Below are 25,302 nucleotides of genomic sequence, written 5' to 3' on the forward strand. Positions count from 1 at the left end.
TGTATTTCTGGTGTAGAACCAAACTTTATTTGAGCTACAGAAAGGAAATGAATACAACTTCTATTTATCTGAATTTAATGCTGTATATTGAGCAGCAGGCGATGTTAAATCCATATAAGATGCATATCTGAGGGGGAATGCATTATTGGTCAGCGCCACCTAGTGTGTAGGTGTGAATTAGCAGAAGGCAAACTGGTTTCACATTCGGTGTGAAAGCACAGTTCGTCTGTGAATCTTTTTTGCATCAGGCTCAGTGTGAAACAGCCTTTAGGCTGCATTTATTTGATAAAAAAAAAAAAAAACAGTAAAATCATATTATAAATAAATGTATTTTATTCCTGTGATGGCAAAGCTCCAGTCTTCAGTGTCACAAGGTCCTTCAAAAATCATTCTAATATGCTGATTTGATGTTCAAGAAATGTTGAAAGCATTTGTGCTGCAAAATATTTTTTTGGAAATTGTGATTCTTTGATCAATAGAAAGTTCAAAAGAACAGTATTTATTTAAAATACACATTTGATAGCATTATTATTATCTTAACTGTCAATGCCTAATTGCTAAAGGTTTTTTTAAAGGTCTCTGTCCATTTCCACACTGATAGCTCAGTTGTTGTATGGCTCTTAGCATCCAACACTTACATCAGGGTTCCTCAAATCTTTTCCTGGAGGGCCAATCTACTGCAGAGTTTAGCTCCAACCCTGATCAAACTCACCAACCTGTGATTTTCTAATGATCTTGAGACACTGATTAGCAGCTCAGATGTGTTTGATTAGGGTTAGAGCTAAACTCTGCAGGAAAGTGGATCTCGTGGGTCAAATTTGAGGATCCCTGACTTACATCATTACTACAGCAAACAACGTAGATCAGGCCTGCATTCAGCCCCGACAAAACGGTGCAAAATGTTTATTAAACAGAACACCCTGTTCTGATGAGTGTTGCAACTATGGCAGCTGAGAAGGCCATTCTTTGTGTTCTTTTTGAAGAATTTTCGGAGCCTGATGAAATCGGTATAAATAAGTGTTTAATACTGCAAAATACGCTCGATTTTACAGTCACTGCCCTTGCCGTCCAGAATTATTGACTCAGTGCATCTCAGTGTGGTATGGAAACAGCTCCAATCAGGACTGCAAAGCACTACAGAGAGTTGTGCGCTTAGCTGAGCGCATCTCAGGGTCTGCTCTCCCCTCTCTGCAGGACATCTACCTCAAACGCTGCAAAAATAGAGCTGTCAAAATAATCAAGGACTCTAATCACCCTGGTAACCATCTATTCACTTTGCTTCCATCTGGTAAGCGCTTCCGTAGCCTGATGGCAAAAACTGAGAGACTTAGGAGGAGCTTCTTCCCCCAGGCCATCAGGCTCCTAAACTCTAACTCTGTGTCATAACATCACTTGACTCCATGTAAATATCACCATATCAATAAGCTATTCATAATTTTTCTCTACCTCATATTGCTGCTATTATATACCCTGTACAACTTTTTTGCACATTATTTTGCACATTCCTCTTAGTACTATTTAAGTCAACAACATACTGACCTGCACATTTATATTTATATTTTTTATCTATCTTTTTATTTTATTTTATTTTTTTCTACTTTTCTTCTCTTAATATTTGTATACTTTATAATTGCACTGTCCTTGGAGCGGACCTGACCTACATTTCACTGCTGGTTATACTCTGTATAATTGTGTATGTGACGAATAAAACTCTTGAATCTTGAATAAGAGAGAACATCCCAATGGAGTAAAGGGATTTGTGGAAACTGTGGTTCCTAATTATTGGGATCCAACATTTGCCTCGCATTTCAGGATGAAGAGAAACATTTCAGGTGAAGGATAATCCACTTCTTACCTCCGAGACTGTTATGATCTATATGACCTTATTATTTTTATTGTGAGTATTAGGCTTATCATTATTGCAGATCACTGCTGTTGTGCTATGATATTGTAATATTTACCATTATATAATCAGAGGAGCATAGAAAGGTTTATGAAAGTGTCACTCCACAATACAATAGCAAAATATATAAATATGTATAGTATTTTTATGTTACATTAATCAGTGTTTAGCACACCTTCCTGAGGAAAGGATATGGACCAGAAGACAATTACTACATGATATTTAGACAGACTTAAAGAAGTTCCAGATCTATACTTGTGCTCTTATTATTTCAGTTATTTTGCCTTTAATGTCAATAAACATGTGCAAACAATATACTTACTCTTGTGAATTTATTTTGATGTTAATTACATTTACCTTTAAATTCATCATCATCATGTTGATATGCTATGTTACTATAAAACTCTTACGACAAACATGTCTTCAAATATCTTCAATTATTGCCTATACCGAGCTACAGCGGACACATTTACAAGTAAACAACTTCACTTGGACTCATTGTGCGAGCTGTCTCTTTAATACAGCATGGTTTATATACATGTTGCTGCTGATTGGACTGACATTTTTTTGACACAAACCCCGTTGCACATACAGTTTCCAGGAAACATGTCGTTCAACCCGGAAACTGTAGCAAAACGTTGTGCGAGTCTGAACGTGCCCCAGGTGTGTCAATCTCAACTCCTGGAGGGCCACAGCCCTGCAGAGTTTAGCTCCAACCCTAATTGTTGGAGCAGGGTTGGAACTAAACTCTGCAGGGCTGCGGCCCTCCAGGAATTGAGTTTGACACCCCTGATGTAGATATAACACACACTAAAATTCATCGGATTGCAAAACTTGCAAATGCCAGTGTGGTCACTCAATTGTCTGCAGGGTGAGCAAATTTCTCTTACCACAAGGCCATGAGTTGAACCTCCACTTCATGACTATCTTCTGCTCAGGAACCTGTCAAACCCACAGCACATGGATTCATCATCAGTCATCACTCTCGATCGTCACTGAATGTATTTTTAGCTGCACTGTTGATTTAAAGGACAGCGTCTCCAAGTCATCAAGCTTTATGTGATTTGAAACCGAAATCTCACCAGCTCCAGGAACTCTCCGTTCACGTTTCCATCCAAAAGGCGAAACTTTCCACCCTTCTCACCCTCAACCACAGCACTGCTGCGTGTGAAAGCCTGCACCATCTGTGACACACCATTTGTCATTCCTCTCAAACAAATGTAATCACTAATGAGAAATGATCTGCTCATTAAATAATAAGAGCTTAGGGATTCAGTAGCTATGTTTCCATCCAAAGTTACGAATTAAACTGATCCGTAAAATTAAATAAAGCACTGTTTCCAACAAAATCATCACTTCCTGATTAATATCAGGTAAATATCATGAAGAAAATTTTAATTCGCTGCAATATAGGAGAAGGCTCTGTATATAATGTTTTTTGTATAGAGCGTGCAGATGAAACGCGTTCATGTTATCTTATTTTCCGAGCCTGCTGTTTAGGAATGCAGTTGAGGGAGTTATTTTATAATGAAGCACTTTGATGAGACTTTGCTCAAGCATTTTAGAATGACAAAACTAGCATTTCAGATGCTGTAAAATGATTGGTCTGATTTTATGCTGTCCCATCGCAGTGTCACATGTCTTTTTTGATGCGCATTAAAGAATTTTTTCGGTAAAAGTGTTACCATCATAGTTTATGGGCATGTTTTCTTACCGAATATGAAATTTATCCTACTTAGTCGAGCGCATAAATTTTTTTATGCACATTTTTAGAATTTATGCGCATCTTGGCGTTTCCATCCAGCCTTTTTTTTTTATACAATATCCCAAAATGCACATAAAAATAGGTGGATGGAAATATAGCTAGTGGCTGTCAGCTGTAGTGGCGGCAGAAAACTCACCTCCTGATTGAGAAAGACCCTGTAAAGATCTTCTGGTGAGGTGAGGAAGGTGTCTTTTAATGAGAACTTGCAGGTGGGGATTTTTACCCCTGTGTTAGGAGGAGGAGGAGCAGCGCTACATGAGCCAATCTGAAAACACAAACACATAAGTTTAAACCAAGCGGCAACCTTCCGGTCTCTCTTGTGAAACCAACACAGAAGTGACTTTCGTCAACTTGTAATTCGTCAACTTGTGGTAGAGGCTGGCTGCAAAAGGAGGTCAATCCCATAGACACCATGTTAAAATGCCCAACTTTACAGAAGAGAAAAAACATGTTTACAGCCTGGTTCAAAAATTGATTTTGGTCTATATAGCTAATGTTGTCCTTCATGACAACTGTGAGGGGGGGGTGAATTTTTATATATTTTTTAACTCATCCGTTTAAATTATATTAAGCCTTAAAGTTCTGCATAATTAAGGGCGTGGCCACTTGAGTGACAGGTGCATTGCAGCTGCTGTCAACACAGTCGTGCTAGGCAGGCGTGGTTTCAGCAACCAGCTCCACCCACGTCCCGCCTTTTTGCCCATTTTCGATTATCCAGGAGTGACGCGCTTCCAAGATGGCGACAGCCGGCTCCATGCATTTTGAACTTCAAAAATGATCTTCAGAAACCTACGTGTGACGTCATGGACACGATGTCCATTTTTTTTATTTTTTTTTACAGTCTATGGTTTAAACTGAAGCTGCCCAATTTTATCACCATCTGTGGTTGAAAATAAAACTGCATGTTACTTGCAGAGTAGATCATACGTTCAGATGTTTTGAAGAATCACAATGGTTACATTTAATCGCCACATCGGAGCAGATCTGTCATGCTACATCAAGCTCCACTGAAACATTTTCAACAAAGCATACAGTATATTAAGGTGACCAGATAAAACAATGGAGGGTTGCCGTTAAGAACTGTCCATGTTACATGCCAGCAAGTCGACTAAGGAAAATTCTGCACAACACCACTATTTATTGTAGATTCAAGCCAACCATGATACAGAAGCTGGAGCTTGTTTTCTGTATTTACAGATATGACCCAAACACATAAGAACGAATGACATAAGCCTGGCATTTTCCCACAAAATCCAACCCAGCTGCTCAAAACAAATCATTATTGTACAATGATCAGGATTGAATCAGAATAAAGCAATAATATGAATTTGAACACTGAACCTTTTCTTTTGTCTTAGCTCAATAATAAATACTTTAGTAGCAAAGCTTTAGCCTAATAACATTTTTAGCATATTTAAATTATTGTTTTTAATACATCATGACATGATTTGTCCATAAAATGTGGATTTAAAACATATCCGGACACTTAAGCATTTATAAATGTCCTATAATACATTTTGGCATTGCGTTATATAACAGAATATAACAAAATATCAAAGCAAATGCCATTTTAATGAAAGACAGTATAAAGACAGCATTGGTAATGATAGAAATAGATTTAATGTTCAAAATTAGAGCTTACTTGCTTCATAGACTCGCCAAAAATGACATGCACTAATGTCAATCAATTGGTTAGCAGTAAATTTAAAAATGACATTAAAAGAGAAGGTCTGGCATCACTTGTTTGTAGATGCTTCATGCTTTGATATTATGCATTTTAAACAAACTCATCTGTGTGGCATAAGTATTCAAATATTATTGGGGCCAATGGGTAACAAACAAAGTTTATTCATAGTAGAATTTATAGCTCACCTGAGTTTTGTTTGACTTGGTTGTTGCTTGCGCTGTCTGCTGTTTCGCCACGCCATTGGCTGTTGGCAGGATCATGCCCTGTGTGAACTCTACAATAGATAATAACAGATTATAACAATCCACATCCAATAGACAATGCAGTAGCAGCAATGCTTATAAAACATGTAAATAGTGGTGTTGTGCATGGCACCGGTTTTGGCGTCTCAGTGAGACTTACCCGTTTTGAGGAAATCCAAGTAACTGGCCAGCGCCGTGCGGATTTTTTTGACTCCCTCGCTCCTCATCAGAGAAAGCAGCTCCGTCTCGGGCTCATCTTTACAAAGACTCACACTGATCTGCGAGTGACCCCCCCCCCCCAAAAAAAAATACTCAGACTCAATTTCATCACTTACATAGTAGATATACTCAGCATAGCTATTGAATTCATCAACAAACAAATTACTTCTGTTTTAGATACTTTAGATAAGTGGTTCTTAAAATGTTTTGGGCTCCAAGCCAAGATTTTTTTTTTAAAGGCCCCATGACTTTTCCAGTTCTGTGTGATTTACAGAATAAGGATTTAGAATAAGGATTTAAAGAAATATATTCAGAATGTCTACCTGATAAAAGCTTGGCATAACTAAAAATATATATAATAATATATTCATTAAGTTGTAAGATATTTGTACATGAATTTTCCAGGTCTAGAAATCATACTTTTAAAATGAGGCTTCCTCATATATCCAGGTTTCCAACACTGTGGAAATAACAATTCAATTCAATATTCAGTATTCAATATTGAGTAATAACAAAATGAATTAAAATAAGAAACATCTCGATTTTATAGTGGTTTCGTCTTATTTTAAATCCTTTTAAGACATCTTGAGGCCTTAGTCTTATGTAAAACCTTTAGTCTTGTGAAGGCACAGTACATAAAATACATAAGTTGTGTAACTTACATCAAGGTCATCCATGTCATTTTCATCTGAAAGGTTTGGAACTTCAATATTCCCCTTGTATTTGATGCCTGATTTTGATGTCCCTATGCGAACAGACAGCCCAAATCATGTAAATAGTTTATAAAGCCACCAAAATAACTGATACAGTTAAACATTTATTTGGTCATATTCATTCTCTGATCCAAATCTCTTTCCTCACCTGTCCAGTCAGCCTTCAGATTCCACTCATAGAAGAATATAAGCTTCCCTTTGCGGTTATTGATGGATGCTTCTCCCTCCACCTTGCTGACCTCGGTGATCTCACACTTGCCTTCTTCACTCTCCACCTGCAACCCCATGAGCAGCTCCTTCAGCTTCTCAGATGACCAGTTTGTGGCGTCCCTCTCGGTCCTAATAATACAAGGCATATGCATTCATATTACTCCATTATTTGTGCAGAGTTCAACACTAAGGATTTTTCCTCTGACCCAGTGGTTTGTACTTGCCCTACCAAAATTGACATTTACTCTGCTAAATTATATATTTATATATATACAAAAAATAATAATTCTATTCTATTCTTTTGTATTGTACTAAAAGATTAAGACACCAAAACTTAAGATACTCGTGAATTTTCAGAATCGTCTATTACAATTTCAATATCACACTGAAAATATTAGTCTCATACTACTATAAAATGTAAAGATCAACAACAGTCAGTAATAAAATATGAACAAATTACAAGCAATAGTACAAATAAATACAATAGAAAAAAAGAAAACTGTCTGTCAAACAGTGCATGTGTACCGGATTGAGCTTATGCTTTAAATGTTTAAATTCAAGACATAAAAAGACATGCAAATGCTAAACGTTTGCGAAACTGTATAAATAATAAATAAATTACATACAGATGGTGGAGGTCGATTTCCATTTGTCAGGCATCAGTTCTTCGAATGAAGAAACCACATTATTAGGCTATAATAATAATTAGTATACAAATGTCTCCACGAATACATACGAATGTAATTCAATGGGAAACTGAACGAGCAATACCTTATTCATGAAAAAATACTTTTCCAGGCCTGTATCCAAAAAAGTAATATTTATTGTCTTTATTTCCTGATTTTCCGTGACTCAACCCTTGACAAACCATAGATTTATGTGCTTAATTATGCTTCTTAATGAGGTTATAGTTGAATCCAGATTCTGAAGTATTTGTTGACAACTAAAACCCCTTTTCACTCATGGATGACAAACACATATAATGGTTGAAATGCTTCAGCTTACTGTTCCTTCACTCATTATATTATTCTCCTGATATAATTAAATTCAGCGTTATCCTAATTAACCGCTTCATCGTGTATTTGCTCATCTCTTCCTCAGTAATATTCAATCCATGCTGCTTTCCGCTGCTGAAGCAGACACAACGAACAGCGTAAACGACCACAACAACAGCTGACAACACAGTAATAAACGAACAAAAACAAGATTTTCGTCAACTAGAGAGCAGTCGCATTAAAGATGCTGTGAAAGCATGGCATGAATAAACTTGAGACGAGGCTAACGGACGACTAGCAAGACACCACCATTTCACTTTATTGATTAAATAACCACCAAAACAACAACAACATAAGCTATCTCAGTCGCAGCGAGCTGTCCCGTTGTCCTTCTCATATTTTCTTCGGCCGAGTCTTCCTGAGTCAAAGAGGACAGCTCGGGTGACTGTGCTTTAGCATTTAGCATCAAGCTGGCTCGAGTGAGTGGATGTGCCGGTGACTCTCACCAGTGCCAGTTGTTGACATTTGTAGCATCCGCTCTCTCCTCCACGATCCAGCGAGGGTCTCCTTCTCCCCACTTCGCCATAATGATTTAATACAGCTATTCTGCTGAAAATGAATGAAGCTGTGGGTTGTGTCAGAAATGTGTCCGCCACGCGTGAACTCTCGCTTCTGGAACCCTCTCGACGGCTGCCTCCGGTTTTGTTGCTCGTAGAAATTACTGGAAACGGAAGTGAGTCGCGCTCAAAGCTGTCCGTGCTAAGCACTGGCTGCTCGGAGAAGATTCCGCTCGCGAGATGACAAACAATTCTGTGTAATTCTGAAATTTGGCGTAGATGTAGTTCTGTTTGTTGGTATTATACTAACTGTTTGTTTTTGGACATGAACCACAGCAGTGATTTATTCATGGAAATGCCTTGTAGCAGGTAAATTATGAAAGAATTTAGCTGGCTTTTGAATGTATTATGCAGAATGGCAATGTATAATGTGTGAGTATCCACCTTTTTCTTGCCATTTGTAAATTCTATGGGTGTAGTTTCCGAAAACAGTTGATATTGAAAATTTGTGTGTGTTATGATATTATTTTAATGTATTATCTTAATTATAAACACACTGGTTTGTAGTGCAAACAGTTGTACCGTTTACTGCAGGCTGTTATTCTCAGTGTTGGGGAAAGTTACTTGTAATGCATTGCAATATTGCGTTACTCCTTAAAAAAAGTAACTAATTACTTTTAAGTTTTTAAATTATTATTATATAATAAATTAAAAAGAAAACAGATAGAATAGAAAAAGAATAGAGCAAGCTAGTGTTAGAGGCCTTTTTTGGCTTTTGTTAATTGTATAATAAATAAAAAGAAAACAAACAGAATACAAAAAGATTAGAAAAAGCTAGTTTTAATATATATATATATATATATATATATATATATATATATATATATATATATATATATATATATAGAATTAGAATAGAGAGTGCTAGAGTTAGAGGGTCAAGTAAAGATGGAAGAGATGCGTTTTTAGCCGTTTCTTGAAGATGGCTAAGGACTCAGATTGATCTGGGCAGGTCATTCCACCAGGAGGGAACAGTTAATGAGAAAGTCTGTGAAAGTGATTTTGTGCCTCTTTGGGATGGCACAATAATGTGTCGTTCACTTGCAGAACGCAAGCTTCTAGAGGGCACACAAGTCTGAATTAATGAATTTAGGTAAAGGGGTGCAGAGCCAGAGGTGGTTTTGTAGGCAAACATTAATGCCTTGAATTTTATGCGAGCAGCTATTGGTAGCCAGTGCAAATTGATGAACAGAGGTGTGACGTGCATTCGTTTTGGCTCATTAAAAATGAATCTTGCTGCCGTGTTCTGGATTAATTGTAAAGGTTTGATAGAAGTGGCTTGGAGACCTACATGAACCTTTTTATATAAACTGGAATAAATACAAAACTAGAGGCAAACTAAAACTGAAATGAGACATTAGTAATAAATAATATTGTGAATAAATGAAATAATCATAACTATAGTACATATGAAAGCACGTATTTCTGTACATTTCGAAATAAGGTGCATTAAAAGCCAATAAATCCTTGATTAATATGAATATTTTCATTAAAAACTTTGTTTTCGGATATGGTAAGATTAACCTTTTTTTTAGGGTGGGTACACAAAATGTTATTTTATCCTTGCGTCTAGAAAATCCTCAATCTATATGCTTTCTAACAGCTTCATGTGACCTTAAACATTTCATTTTAACGTGGCTTTAAGCATTATGCATTATTAAACTATGTATGTGATTAAACAGGCAAAAAATAAGGAAAATCTGACCATGCCCCAATTCACGCCCTCAGCACTTATTATTAAAAATCTAGATTTTAGCACATTAAAATATATATCTTATAATGTAATAATACATACTATTGTCCTGTAAAAAATAAAAAGCAGCATTTAATAATCATGATAACAATATAATATAATAAAGTACTCTAATATATTATAGTAAAGTACATTGTAATGTTATTCCTGTGATGCAAAGCAGAATGTTCTTCATCGTTACTCCAGTTTTCAGTGTCATGTGATCTTTTAGAAATCATTACAATTTATTTGACTCTCAAGAAACATTTCTGATTATTATCAGTTTTGCTGGTTCATATTTTGGGTGGAAATGGCGATACACGTTTTTAAAATTATTCTTTTAGGATTTTTTGACAAATATAATGTTTAATGAACAGCATTTATTTGCATTTATCAAATATATTAATTAAATTTGTTAATGCATTTATTAAATAGAAATCATTTTAATTGTCTTCACTCACTTTTTTATCACTTTAATGCACGATGAATAAAATTATTAATTTCTCTCTTTTAAATCTTATACAAATGTTTGAGTGTTCTCACTGTTTCCACAAAAATATTAAGCAGCAAAACTGTTTTTAACATTGATAATAATGAGAAATGTTTCTTGGGCAGCAAATCAGAACGTGATTTACCTGTCCGAGGTAGTTTTTCTTGTGTATTGTGTTTTTGTTTTGTCCAGTTGAATTCTGTTTATTCCACTCTTACGACTCCTGCAATTAAACCACTGATCTACAATAGAGAACCATGCCTTGTTCTTGTAAAAAGGATTTCATATAATAATGTTTTTCAAAGTTCAAATTCACAGTTTTTCAACTTTGAGGATGAACCTCTCGTCATCTATTTCTGGCCTCCTAGCAAGAATATAGTGATATGAAATACGATTTGGAGTCTGCACAGGGTGTTTATTTTGAAATTGACATGATTTTTTGACTTATTTTCTGTGCAGTTTGGACCCGGCGTCAAAAATAGACTAGGCGCCTATCTTTAGCGAAACATACATCACTTTGTCCGCGACAAACTATATTATTCTGCCAAATCCATGGTACAAATCCTTGTGGAGACTGAAAGAATGCCGTCTTCTATGAAGGTAGTTTGATGCCATAAAGATTTGCATGCGCAAGAGAAGCTTTGTAAAGGTGTAAATCGCGTTTCAAGCGCAAGAAAAAATTATTTGCAGCATTTTACTGTTACTCGTAAGTGTAATTCATGTATTGTGAAACTGCAGCTTCATGCTAGCGCAAAATAAATATGATCTGCATTCTTATGACTTCCATTTTTTCTGCGCTTACACTTTTGGCACGTTTTTTTCGCCAAAATACGGTCAAAAGCACTGCAAGCCTGTGAACAATGATTTGCAAGGGAAAACAACAGTTTAAAGAACTGCAAAACGGATTCCAAGCTGTATGTGTAAAAAAACTGACTGTCAAATATCTAAATGACTTGTGTATGTAGGGCAAAAAGTTCCCGAAATAATCCGATATGTACAGCTCCGTCTTTCTTTTATCTGCGCTCACAGTTTTGGCATGATTCTCTTATGGCGTTATTTTACTGCCATATTCTCTCACTAACTGAGTTTTGCAAGTGAGGGGGAGGGCGGTCCACCTTCTTTTTGTAGCCAATCAAATGAGGCTCTCGCTGACTCTACATTTACTCTAATCTGATTGGTTCAAATAAACACATCATACGCCAAGACATTTATCTTCATTTAGTTCGGGAACATTCTCCATACTATTAACGTACACATACAGTAAAAATAAATAAATACCAACTTAATTAAAACATGATATTTTAAAAGTTGTGTACCATTAGGCTCCCATGTGTTCATACTGAACTTCTCCTCCTGAACAGGCTATATGATATATTTAGTTTATTGTAATATTATATTGTAATTTTGATGATAATTAAAGAAGGCCTAATATCTGCACTAGCCTAATACATGCATAATTTCACCTCTACTGATCAGGGATGGTTAAATTATTATTTTTTTAACAAAAATTTGGTTCAATAATTGAACCAACAGAAGCAACAGTAATATTTTCTTTAGCATGTTGTAATTTAAGGCGACTTATTTCTTACAAAATATTACTCAAATATTTAGTATTTATCTCTAACTTATTCACCATTTATCATCTTTTAATACCATCGTGTAACCACTAGATGACTGTTTAGCTCTCTCTATATAAACACATAAACATGGCTGTGTGGCTGGGAACTTTGGATTCCCACATAATTAGTTACTTGAATTTGGATATATATTTAGACATGATTAAATACATATTTATCAAAGTTTTTGCATTAGTCAAATCTGGACACAAAGAAAGCATTTTGTTGCTTCATATAATATAGCTTAATCAGTCACATGAAAGTAATCAGAATCAACACTGAAATTTCAATATATACAATTGGGTGTTAAAAACCATAAACAGAGACATGGTTTGACAAATTCAGATTTAAGTAGCTTTATTGGCATAGCAAAAAAAGGTTTTACAAAGTGTAGCACTCTGATACGATAGTGTTGAGCATTGCCACATAACATCATTTTAATTATAAAGTTTAACATCAGTGGTGTAAGCAGATTATGAAATTTCAATGTAAAGCAAAACCAAACCAAATCATGTTAACACCAGCTCGTAATTCAGTATGAACACATGGGAGTCTAGCCTAAAGGAACACGACTTATAAAATATCATGTTTTAATTAAGTTGGTATTTATCTATTTTGAATGTATGTGTACGTTAATAGTATGGAGAACGTTCCCGAACTAAATTATGATAAATGTCTTAGCATATGATGTGTTTATTTTAACCAATCAGATAAGAGTAAATGGAGAGTCAGCGAGAACCTCATTTGATTGGCTACAAAAAGGTGGACCCGCCCTCGCCCTCAAGCTTGCAAAACTCAGTTAGTGAGAGAATGGTGCCAAAACTGTCAGTAGCCCCAGGGGGCGGGGTTGGATCCACATCTAGGGGGTGGAGATGGTAGGTTTAGGGGTGGAGATGGTAGGTTTAGGGATCAGGGAGTGGAGATGGTAGGTTTAGGGATCAGGGGGTGGAGATGGGTAGGTTTAGGGGTGGAGATGGTAGGTTTAGGGATCAGGGGGTGGAGATGGGTAGGTTTAGGGGTGGATATGGTAGGTTTAGGGATCAGGGGGTGGAGATGGGTAGGTTTAGGGGTGGAGATGGTAGGTTTAGGGATCAGGGGGTGCATATGGGTAGGTTTAGGGGTGGAGATGGTAGGTTTAGGGATCAGGGGGTGGAGATGGTAGGTTTAGGGATCAGGGGGTGGAGATGGGTAGGTTTAGGGGTGGAGATGGTAGGTTTAGGGATCAGGGGGTGGAGATGGGTAGGTTTAGGGGTGGAGATGGTAGGTTTAGGGATCAGGGGGTGGAGATGGGTAGGTTTAGGGGTGGAGATGGTAGGTTTAGGGATCAGGGGGTGCATATGGGTAGGTTTAGGGGTGGAGATGGTAGGTTTAGGGATCAGGGGGTGGAGATGGTAGGTTTAGGGATCAGGGGGTGGAGACAGGTAGGATTAGGGGTGGAGATGGTAGGTTTAGGGATCAGGGGGTGGAGATGGTAGGTTTAGGGATCAGGGGGTGGAGATGGTAGGTTCAGGTAAATGTAAGGTGGGAGGAGTTGGATCTAGATCCAACCACACCCCCTGGATCTTGTGTTCTGCAGTGAGGACCATCTCAAACCTGTAAGCGCAGATAAAAGAAAGACGGAGCTGTAACGTTACATATCGGATTATTTTGGGAATTTATCACAGATAAAGTGAATTAAATGTAATGTAACGTTTTATGTGCAACAAAAACACATTCCCCCGGTTTCACAGACAAGGCTTAAGCCTAGTCCTAGACTAAAATGTAAATCTTAGCTGTTTCAAATGAAATAAACTTGCACTGACTGATCTTAAAATATATCAGTGACTTTCTTTTGTCTCAAGATGCGCCCCAGTAATGTTTTTTTCTAAGCATGTTTATAAAAATTACTTAAATGTCCTAATTGAACTATGGCCTAATCCTGGCTTAGTCTAAGCCCTGTCTGTGAAACCGGGCCTTTTCTATACTGCAGTGCTTAATACAGCGTCATCTGTTCAAGAATAAAGTTCAGCATATGAACACATAGGCTACTAAATACAGATAAAGTGGGGGTATATGCTTTTATCAGTTATTTAGATAAAAATGACTCAAAATAACCGTGGACTACACTAAATAGCTTTTACTGTCATAAAAACACAGATTTGTGAGCATTATTGGAATTGAATTGTTAGAATAAACACGCAACACACCTTGTGCTTGTCATCACAGAATCTGACCAATGAGAATAAAGTGTGTCGTCATCAATTAAAAACAACTCTAGACAACACTGGAAATTTTGCTGTGCACCATCCCCCAGCACTGTGGAGAATCAACAATTGGCAGACGATCTTAATGAGTTCTATTGTAGGTTTGAAAATACACCATTCACACCTCCTGCAACCCCCTTCTCCTCCACACCTGAACTGCAGATATAAGAGAAGATGACGTGTGCCAGGTCTTCAAAAAGAACAAGAGAAGGAAAGCACCAGGCCCAGACGGTGTGACACCAGCCTGCCTGAAATCCTGTGCTGACCAGCTGGCCCCCATCTTCACACAGATCTTCAACAGATCACTGGAGATGTGTGAAGTCCCCTCATGCTTCAAACGCTCCACCATCATCCCCATCCCAAAGAAGTCCAAGATAACAGGACTTAACGACTACAGACCTGTGGCTCTAACATCTGTGGTCATGAAGTCATTTGAAAAACTGGTTTTGGCTTATCTGAAGGACATCACTGGACCCTTACTGGACCCGCTGCAGTTTGCCTACAGAGCAAACCGGTCTGTGGATGATGCAGTCAACATGGGACTGCACTACATACTGCAACACAGACCAGGGACTTATTTGAGGATCCTGTTTGTGGACTTCAGCTCGGCCTTTAACACCATCATTCCAGACCTCCTCCTGCCCAAACTAACTCAGCTCTCCGTCCCCACCTCTGCCCGTCAGTGGATCAACAGCTTCCTGACAGACAGGCACAGCTAGTGAGGCTGGGAAAATACACATCCAGCACCCGTACGATCAGCACTGGAGCTCCTCAGGACTCCTAATAAGGCAATTTGCACGATTTCAATCATCATGCAGTAACCAAACACCCTTATTCTACAATTAATTGCACTATAAATTATACTACAGTTGGAAAATACTGTAAATTGATAAACTGGAATGCAACATTCTTCATTAGAAACATTTATAAATCTGTTTATAAATCTGTATAAGTCTCAGTGTCACATAGGCCTAATCCTTCAGAAATCATTCTAATATGCTGCTCATAAACATTTCTCATTATCAATGTTAAAAACTGTTTTGCTGCTTAATATTTTTGAGGAAACAATGATATCACTCAAACATTTTATAAGATTTAAAAAATAGAAAGAAATTAATCATTTTATTCATCATGCATGAAAGTGATAAAAAGTGAGAAGACATTTAAAATGATTTCTATTTAATAAATGCATTAACAAATGTAATTATTATTTGATAAATGCAAATAAATGCTGTTCATTTAACTTTATATTTATCCAAAAATACTGAAATAAAGTGTCTCACCATTTCCACACAAAATATGAAGCAGCAAAATTGTTTTCAACATTGATAATGATCAGAAATGTTTCTTTAGAGTCAAATAAATTGTAATGATTTCTAAAAGATCACATGACACTGAAAACTGGAGTAACGATGAAGAACATTCTGCTTTGCATCACAGGAATAACATTACATTTTATAATATATTAAAATGGAAGACATTTTTAAATTTGTAGTAATTTCACAATATTGCTTTTTTTTTTTTACTTTACTTTGATCAAATAAATTCAGCCTTGATGAGCAGAAGATATTTATTTCAAAATCATTCATAATTGTAATGTTTCCAAAGGAAAGCAGGTACTTTAATAACAATTCTATATACTTTACTAGAATATATTGTAGTACTTTATTATAATATATTATCATGATTATTAAATGCTGCTTTTTCTTTTTTACAGGACAATAGTATGTATTACAATATAAGATATCTTTTAATGTGCTAAAATATATCTTTTTGTATTCTATTTGTTTTCTTTTTATTTATTATACAATTAACAAAAGCAGAAAAGGCCTCTAACAGTAGCTTGCTCTATTCCTTTTCTATTGTGTTTTCTTTTTCTTTTTTTATATAATAAAAATACCTAACTGCGTGAAGCTAACTGAGACTTGTTATAGCACTTGCAGATCTTTGCTCTTTTGTTGATTTTGATTGCTTCCATTGTCCTCATCTATAAGTCGCTTTGGATAAAAGCGTCTGCTAAATGACTAAATGTAATGTAAAATAAATTCCTTATTTAAAGGGGTCATCGGTTGCAAAATACACTTTTCAAGTTGTTTGAACATAAATGTGTGTTGGAAGTGTGTGTACACATCCATCATATAATGATAAAAATCCACCCAGTGTTTTTTTTTATCCCTATTTTGCTTTTGGCAGCAGAGTTAGACAACAGTTTGACATAATTTCAGAAATGTCAAGGACAAGAACTACTAATATTGCAAAACAAAAATAAACAAAAGCAGATAGTGGGAAGCACTGGTTATTTGTAACGAGATTTAAAACCGATGAGATTCTTCAGCAATTTAATCTTAGTTTTGAAGCAAGTTTTAAATTTAAATAAAACTCTTTATCGTGTGTGTGTGTGTGTGTGTGTGTGTTAGAGAAACGAACAACATTACATGCTGGTTAACACATTTGTCTTTATCATTTACAAAAATTAATTATTACCAACGGATTGCAATCTAAACATTGTGAGTCGTTTCAGGATTGCATGTTTGTTCAAGCAGCTACACTGTGAGAGCAACAGCACTTTACGTGTGTAGTAGTCTCTTCGACTGTAGATGATTTTTCAGCATTCATTGCATTGTTTGAGATCACTCACCCTAAGCTGTTTTCCTCTGCACAAAGGCACAATGAAGCTGCTGATTGTGGCTGCACTTGTTGGACTGTGTCTTGCCCAGCACAACCCAAACACTAAACATAATAGGACCTCCATTGTTCATCTGTTTGAGTGGCGGTGGGCAGATATAGCTGAAGAATGTGAGCGGTACCTGGCACCAAATGGCTACGGAGGAGTTCAGGTATGTTTACAATTCTTATTGATTCCAGCACAAATTCGCCTGCACTATTTTTAAGTAACAGAATGATAGATGTGATGTTTTGAAACTTCCTGAGCTTTCAGATGAGATATTTACAGAAGGTTTTGAATTATAAAGGATAATAAAAATGTAAAAACCTACAAAATAACAGTTCGTTGTTGTTTAATTTTCCAGATCTCTCCCCCCAGTGAGAGCATTGTAGTGACCAATCCTTGGCAACCTTGGTGGCAGAGGTATCAACCAATCAGCTACAACTTGTGCTCCAGATCAGGAACTGAGACAGAGCTGAAGGACATGATCATACGCTGTAACAATGTTGGGGTAACACAAAACTAAAGTTCATTGTAACATACCTCAAAAACAGTCAAATGTTGACGCTTCAGTGCAATTGATAATAATGCAGCATCTCCGTTTGTGCTACTTTGCCGTCCTGTAGGTGAACATATATGTGGATGCAGTGATTAATCACATGTGTGGAGCCGCTGGTGGAGAGGGCACTCACTCCAGCTGTGGAACATACTTCAACGCCAACAAGGAGGACTTCCCCTCTGTTCCCTACTCATCATGGGACTTCAATGATGACAAATGTAAAACTGCCAAAGAAGAGATTGAAAACTACCAAGATATTTCCCAGGTTGCCGCAGTGTTTTTAACTCTTCTGTGTAAACAATTCAAGACATGTTCTCGTTATTGACTCCATCTTGTTGATTTGGTGTTGACAGGTCAAGGACTGTCGCTTGGTGGGTCTCCTGGATTTGGCCCTTGAGAAAGACTATGTTAGAGGAAAAATAGCTGAATATCTGAACAAACTGATCGACCTGGGTGTGGCTGGATTCAGAGTCGATGCTTGTAAGCACATGTGGCCTGGTGACCTTACTAACATCTACAGCAGACTCAAGTCTCTCAATACCACTTGGTTTTCTCCAGGTACCAAGCCCTTCATTTATCAAGAGGTATCAGCATCCCATCAAGACCAGAGTTACCTAAAATGGTTGTTGAATACATGAAAACACATGCCTTTTTTTCAGGTAATCGACTTGGGTGGGGAGCCCATTAAATCCAGTGAATATTTTGAACTTGGAAGAGTGACAGAATTCAAGTACAGTGCGAAACTGGGCACAGTGGTTCGTAAATGGGACAAAGAAAAGCTAAGCTATCTCAAGTATGTAAGAGTAACTTGTATTATGACACAGCTCAAAAAACTTGATTCTGATTGGTCAAATGCAGCATTGTGTAGCCATATTCTTGTATACATGCTTGTTTTAATCTGCATTTGTACTTAAAATCATGCTCAGCAAGGTTTTGACTTCTAAGAGTTATTGAAAGCGTTGTAAACCGAGTTTTGTTTTAGGAACTGGGGAGAGGGCTGGAGTTTCATGCCTTCTGATAAAGCTTTGGTGTTTGTGGACAATCATGACAATCAGAGAGGCCACGGCGCTGGTGGAGCTTCTGTTCTGACATTCTGGGACTCGAGGTAAAATATTTTGCTGAATAACTGCATCTATTCCTACTGTGAGCGGTGTGTTTTACATTGTGAATTTTTCAGGCTTTATAAGATCGCTGCAGGATTCATGTTGGCTCATCCATACGGTGTGACCAGAGTCATGTCTAGCTACCGCTGGGGACGACATTTTGTGAATGGAAAGGTAAACACTTTCACAAAAAATAACGATTACATTGAAGTCTTATAGTTGGTTAAACCCACATGCTTGACATTGCATGAATGAATAGTAGGGCTAAAGGCACTGTGGGGTAAAAGGTACATTTGATTTGATTTTCCCCTAAACCACTAGATGGCACAGAACCCCACTGCAGCACTGTCCTAAACATCCATGTTTCACTTTAATAGTTGTAGGTGGAAATTTGGCTGGTCCTTGATGTGATTGCGAGGAGCAATGAAAAGTTAATTCTGCACTAAGCTCATCTAATAATTAATGTTTATTAATTTTATAGATTTATGTAACAAATAAGAATAATTACAAAATACATTACCAAATATATTTTGAGACAACTTTCTTGTTAATGTTCAGTTTTGTTCAAGGCAATTAAATCAACAGTTTATGTTTGTTTGTTTGTTGGTTTTGAGGAATAATATGTAAAAGTATGGTATTTGGGGTAAAACACCCCCCTATTTTTGGAGCTAAAGGCACAATAATAGACGTGATGATCACAAATAGCTGACTTCCATGACTGTATGGGCCCTCCAAATGCACAAGGTTCAAATGATCGATACAATTTTTAAGTTGGCATCTACCTTAGCGATAATCACCATATATATATATATATATATATATATATATATATATATATATATATATATATATATATATATATATATATGAAAACAATTTTATTTGAATTTGAATAAATTATAATAATCTAAAAGCTAAATTTATTTTTAATGTAAGGCCATATTAAATTATTATGGTATCATCTTCTGTTTTTAAAATGAGCAAATTTTAATGACGCTATATTTATTAAATAAGGCTAATTTAATTTTAGCTATTGAAATCAACAAAATATGGTACAAACTGTGCTGAGATTATTATTTTGAACCATGATGGTGAGCCTTTTACTCTTACTTTTAGTGTGTCTCCACATACAGGGCTCCAAACTGCGACTAAAATGGTCGCATTTGCGACCAAAAATATTAATTTGCGAGTGAAGTTTTTGCTGAGGTCGCCACTGGCGACTATATATAATTTGCATGAAAGGACTTTTTTTTCCCGATTGTTTTGCGCTCACATCTTTTGTTATGTTCACGTATTAAACATAAGACGATGCGCATCAAAGTTTTACTGGAAAAGAGTTTCAAACAGTCCTCGTCTCTGCCGCACACAGTCTGCTGAACGCAGTGAGAGAGACCTGAAAGGGCCTGTTTACACCTGCTCACTTCATGCATTTTCTCTGATCGGATATCTATATGATTTGTTAAAACGTTTCCCCATTTACACTTGGCCACATAAATGTGTCTTCGCAAAACGGATATAAATCCGTTCTTCAATTCCCGCTTCATATGCAAATATAACGGAGTTCACGTCAATGAAAGCAATGGATAATTTTATTAATTATCAGCTAATTTCAATATCACAGACCGCAACAAGAGAGCGCGCGGCATCAGCACTGGAAAGATAGGCTAGTCTCGCTACTTTTAATGAAGAAGATTGTGTGTTGAGCGTCTGCGACTTACTTTCAGGTTCATTCAGTTTGCGCGTCGCTCGCTGAAGAAATACTCCGCTACTCATCCACGGTGATGCTTGTTGCATTTCGCTGTCATATCTGACTATAACATGCCATAGCCTATAAAACGCTCTCACACGTCTATTATTTTAATATTATGGGAGGAGTAAAATTACCATATGTGGTTTCAACAACCAGATGCATTTACACTTGTCCGGTCGATCTTCTTATCGAGATCTTAGTCTATATGCTGTGTTCTGTTAATGCATGGACTTCCTGTTATTTGAAGCGCACTTGCCATCCAGTAATCGCAAAAAGCTTTGTGCTGTCTTACTTTTTAATAAACAAAGTATCAGCTTTAAAATGCTACGAAATTCAAATGATGCGGTTTGGGTGCTCTTTAATGCGGACCACAAGCGCACACTTTCGGTAATATAAACACCAGTACCCCGCGTCCACACGGTCCGTGTATGCGCCCGGGTCGCGCGAGCGGAGAGTATCGCACTTAATGCTCAGGCGCGATCTCTTTAGCACCTCAGTTAAAGCAGCAAGTGAACCCATTATATATTTCGATTTACTACCATAGTATGAAATGAACATGATCAAAAGGTAGGCAATAAGAAAGCCTATAGTACAACTTACTGTTGTACTATATTTACATAAAACTTAATGTTTTATGTAAAAGCTCATTCAGTGTTTCAAACTGAGGAAATGTATAAAGCTTGTAAACATTGCATTGTAATACATTTACCTCAGAATAACCACTCAGTGTCCATAAACTCATCAGTCAGCTAGAAAAATAACTATAAAGAGGAGCGTTTTGCTATATTCATGCGCTGTTGCATATTAATATTTTTACTTATTCTGTTGTACATGATTCAACTCCTCCTATAAAATTGCATTTTACTAATGAAGAAAAACAGACTGAATGTGTGAAAGACGTGACAACATTTATAGGATGCACTGCACTCAGTTGCCAAGTGATGCTTATGGTCCATGATATTGGTACAGATTCTGTGTAACGAACAATTCTTTGTGACTGTATATTTCAAGTTGTAAAAGACATTTAATTCACACTTTAAGTGAACCTTAGTCCCCCGGTCGACCTGATCATCTACAAGATGGATTAAAATGCTGATAAAGCCTAGAAAAGATAAGACATAAACACATGACAAAATGATTGAAATGTTAAAATAGGGGGGAAAAATAAAATGCTAATAATAAAATAAACCACTTTTATTCTGTGGCACCTAAAAAAATTATTTGGCACCTAAGTTTTTCTTTTATAGGAGCCAATGGCTCCTTACTCGATTTTTTTGTCTGGAGCCCTGACATATATTTATATAATATTTAAACAAAACAAACTACTTTTATGATTTATTTTCTGACAAAATGTGTTGCTCCTTTAATGTTCTGTGAAAAGATGTGTATTTTTCTGCAATCATGCTCAGTGGGACTAAAGAAAAGCACAGTTTCCATAAGTTGTGCCATGAGTGTGCTAAATGTACAGAAAACCTGAACAAATAATGTTTTGGTGAAATAAAACACAGGATCAAAATGACTGGATGGGCCCTCCAAGCAATGCCAATGGATCCACTAAGCCAGTACCCATCAACCCAGACTCCACCTGTGGGGACAAGTGGATCTGTGAGCACAGATGGCGGCAAATCAGGTGGGTGCGAGTTTTTTATAGGTCTACTGGACACATCTTCTTAAAGTCAAAGTCAAATCCCAGCCGTTCACTTGCTTTATTTCTCACCACAGGAATATGGTGATTTTCCGTAATGTGGTCAATGGCCAGCCTCTCTCCAGCTGGTGGGACAACGGCAATAATCAGATCGCCTTCAGCCGTGGCAACAAAGGATTCATTGTCATCAACAATGATGATTGGTGAGAAACTTGCAACACTAATCCATGAATAATGAACATGTTACAATACAAATTAGCTCATGACTGCTCCATAACTGGATTTAATGACTGTCCCAGGACACTGAATGTGATGCTGAACACTGGTCTGCCCATGGGTATATACTGTGACGTGATCTCAGGAGATAAGAGTGGGGACAGTTGCACAGGAAAAGAGGTGTCAGTGGGTTCTGATGGACGTGCCACCTTCAGCATCAGCAACACAGATGAGGATCCATTCATTGCCATCCATGCTGACTCCAAACTGTAGCTTCAGTGAGGATATAATTATAATAAAGCAGGATCAATTAACAGTGTGGTTGAGCTTTTGTTTACAATCACAATGAATCATATGAAAAAGATAAACCAGAGTGTTTTATACAGAACCGCAATCTCCTAATTCAGTAGCATCCAAACAAGTCAGTGTACTGTTAATAATTGGTGTATCCAACCATGTCAGGGACTGGATTGTGTGAACTTTGCTGTCTACATTTGGATGACAACATGTGAAATAACAATGCAATGTATACACTTTTATGTATTTTTTGTATTGAGTAGCATACTGTATTTTAAAATACTAGTTAGAGCGACATTTTGCTCTTATTGTATGTTATAACATAACACCTTAAGCCTAATAAGATTTGTAATTATATAATGATAATGTTTAAATATTTTGTAAAAAAAAACAAAAAAAAACAACAACGATAATAATATACCGGAAGTTACCAACATTACCACGCGATAGTGGTGGAAATTTTCGTTCTTTCCAGAGACTCGTTCATTTTTCGTTCGTTCACCAAAATGATTCGTTCAGATTCGTTCACTAACTCGTTCAGTGACCATTTTTCCATATTACACAAATACGTCAGCATGTGCCGTTCAACTAACGTATTTACTTGTTACAAAATAAAAACCGATTTGGCTTCATTAAAAAGTGTGCCCTTCTCATTAAATGAATAAAATAAGTCTAAATAAGTGATCAAAGTCATTACTCTTTTTATCTTTTAAATTACACTCTTTTCGGATGACCAAAGCACAAGTGTTTTTTTATTTGTTTGCATACTAGGCTAGTTAACATTTAATTGTTTAGGCAGAGATTTACACGTTCAAATCTGAGATTATGTTAAACGAGGAGTTATTCTGTATGTAAAATATGAATATAAACAAGCGTGCACAGTACGGATACCTGTGCTTTGCATCCGCTTTCTGCTGATTGATGAACTAGATTGACAGAATGGCCGACCTACCCGGTCAACGAACTGGGTATAGCTACCAGTTCGTTCAATTCGTTCACGAACGGGAGATCTCTCTCTCGTTCAGACTCAAAACAGAGCCATCTCGGTCAACGATGCTATTATATTCGTTCGTTCGATCCAACCACTAGGTGCGTTCGACTTCATGCAGCACTTAGCAGACCGATCGGCGGCTGACTTGAAGCAGTGCATGCCGGTTAGAAATTTAGTCCGACTTGAACCGGCGCCGACCACACGTCACTGTCACGTGTAGCATCAAAGTACCGCGATAGCGTTTCGAGAGCAGCCGGCTGACTCAGCCGGCGCAATTTCTCCAGAGCGACTGCGGGAGCGCTGATGACGACACAGCTGTTTCACGATTGGCCAAATTCACCACATGACAACAAGGACGTGTATTTCGGGTTTATTCTGACAACTTCAGTCCCACTAATGCTCATATACAGACTTTCAAAAAAATAAAAATAAATTAACTTTTCATGTCATCTTCATCTCGTAAATCATGTTTATTGAAAGATTACAATTATTTTTACTGCAATCACTTTTTTGTTAATTCGTTTATATAGGTTTTGTGCATAGGTTTATTTTGGACCTTTTTCATACAGACCCTTTACAGTATTAAGCTGCATAACCTATTTAGATAATTTTTTTATGGAATAAATCAAGTGTCAATCTTACAGGCTTTTAATATAATGTGGTCATCATGGATTCTGATTGATACTAATTGTCTAGTTGCTGGGTTCATCCATCTTCACTTGCATGTGATTACTACCAACAACTCTGGCTGGATGTCAACTTAATACAACATTCAGATCACTTTCATAAGATGGTATAAATCATAATAGAAAGGCAAATAAATTGGGCTTATCCGTAGGCCTGTTCATGGTGTTCACGTATGTTCATGGTGTTTTGTCTTACTAAAATGTGCTTACCTAACTGGAGAAATAGTAAAATAAGTAAACAAATATGTAACATCCTAATTCTTTTATCTGTAATGAAAACCACATTTAGTACATACAATTATTATCTTCATAGATTATTTTTATTAAGTTGCAGTAGCAAAAACACACATAATGAATCATACTGCACAAGTCAAATTTTCAATATGTTCTATTTATTTACTTAAAACTTGTTTCTGTCGTGATGACACCCTTTCAAAATATTACATACATCTTAAAGGTTTATTAAAACATAAACCAACATAGTAATAAAAAAAGAATCACTTCTAATGAAAATTGTTAAGTATAATTGCATTGATTGGTTAGTATTAGAAATAACGAGTCACACTGGTGTTGGGTATGGTCCCATGTCCCTTTGGATATATAAAAACAATACTTATTACATTGAACCTTTACTCACTTTCGTTGCTCATTGTGCTCAATTTCATACAACAATAACGGCATTTCTATAGCTTCCAGTTCGTCTGCAATAAAGCAAGCAAACGCCACGTGATCTGCCATGACTGAGGTAGATGCAGCAAACTACGAGAGCCCCGAAGTGTCCGACTTAACGACTCCGTTTTCAACTCCGCCCTTGACTGCAAGCGGCTACTCTCGTTGACCACCGTCTGTAGCCGTGCTTCAAGTCGAACGCACCTAATTACATGCCCCTTCTAAACCCGAGCTGAAATGCTATTTGCTGACGTGAGTCACGTGACGCAAATGAGATGGGATGACGTGA

General features: G+C 36.9%; 2 protein-coding genes across 5 annotated transcripts in view; one reads left to right on the forward strand and one right to left on the reverse strand.

Moving 5' to 3' along the window:
* Nucleotides 1-25,302, reverse strand: part of ahsa1b (AHA1, activator of heat shock protein ATPase homolog 1b) — a 28,899-nt gene that overhangs the window by 1,835 nt on the left and 1,762 nt on the right. The window contains exons 1-9 of one of the 3 annotated variants that reach the window (XM_079443532.1): nucleotides 8,241-8,426; nucleotides 7,366-7,404; nucleotides 6,678-6,868; nucleotides 6,479-6,561; nucleotides 5,758-5,875; nucleotides 5,541-5,629; nucleotides 3,805-3,933; nucleotides 2,986-3,087; nucleotides 2,794-2,845 (exon numbers count right to left, since the gene is read on the reverse strand). In XM_079443532.1, coding sequence (XP_079299658.1) covers nucleotides 2,794-2,845; nucleotides 2,986-3,087; nucleotides 3,805-3,933; nucleotides 5,541-5,629; nucleotides 5,758-5,875; nucleotides 6,479-6,561; nucleotides 6,678-6,868; nucleotides 7,366-7,388 — 787 coding nt within the window. In that variant the 5' untranslated portion in view covers nucleotides 7,389-7,404; nucleotides 8,241-8,426. Of the gene's footprint in view, nucleotides 1-2,793; nucleotides 2,846-2,985; nucleotides 3,088-3,804; nucleotides 3,934-5,540; nucleotides 5,630-5,757; nucleotides 5,876-6,478; nucleotides 6,562-6,677; nucleotides 6,869-7,365; nucleotides 7,405-8,240; nucleotides 8,475-25,302 lie in introns of those variants that run through there. The other 2 variants (XM_079443531.1, XM_079443533.1) reach the window with 2 other exon arrangements.
* amy2al1 (amylase alpha 2A-like 1) lies at nucleotides 8,498-23,049 on the forward strand. Of its 2 annotated transcripts, XM_079443529.1 has the most exons (11): nucleotides 8,498-8,660; nucleotides 17,097-17,269; nucleotides 17,462-17,608; nucleotides 17,724-17,921; nucleotides 18,010-18,240; nucleotides 18,316-18,449; nucleotides 18,639-18,761; nucleotides 18,834-18,933; nucleotides 22,018-22,139; nucleotides 22,232-22,357; nucleotides 22,454-23,049. In XM_079443529.1, exons 2-11 carry the CDS (start codon nucleotides 17,102-17,104, stop codon nucleotides 22,641-22,643), a joined length of 1,539 nt encoding a protein of 512 aa, XP_079299655.1. In that variant the 5' UTR covers nucleotides 8,498-8,660; nucleotides 17,097-17,101; the 3' UTR covers nucleotides 22,644-23,049. The 2 variants fall into 2 exon arrangements, with proteins under 2 accessions (XP_079299655.1, XP_079299654.1); XM_079443528.1 differs by lacking the exon at nucleotides 8,498-8,660 and having other exon boundaries at nucleotides 16,980-17,269; nucleotides 22,454-22,697.

The sequence above is a fragment of the Barbus barbus genome, assembly GCF_936440315.1.
Source record: "Barbus barbus genome assembly, chromosome: 20".
In the NCBI taxonomy this organism is placed as follows: Eukaryota; Metazoa; Chordata; class Actinopteri; order Cypriniformes; family Cyprinidae; genus Barbus; species Barbus barbus.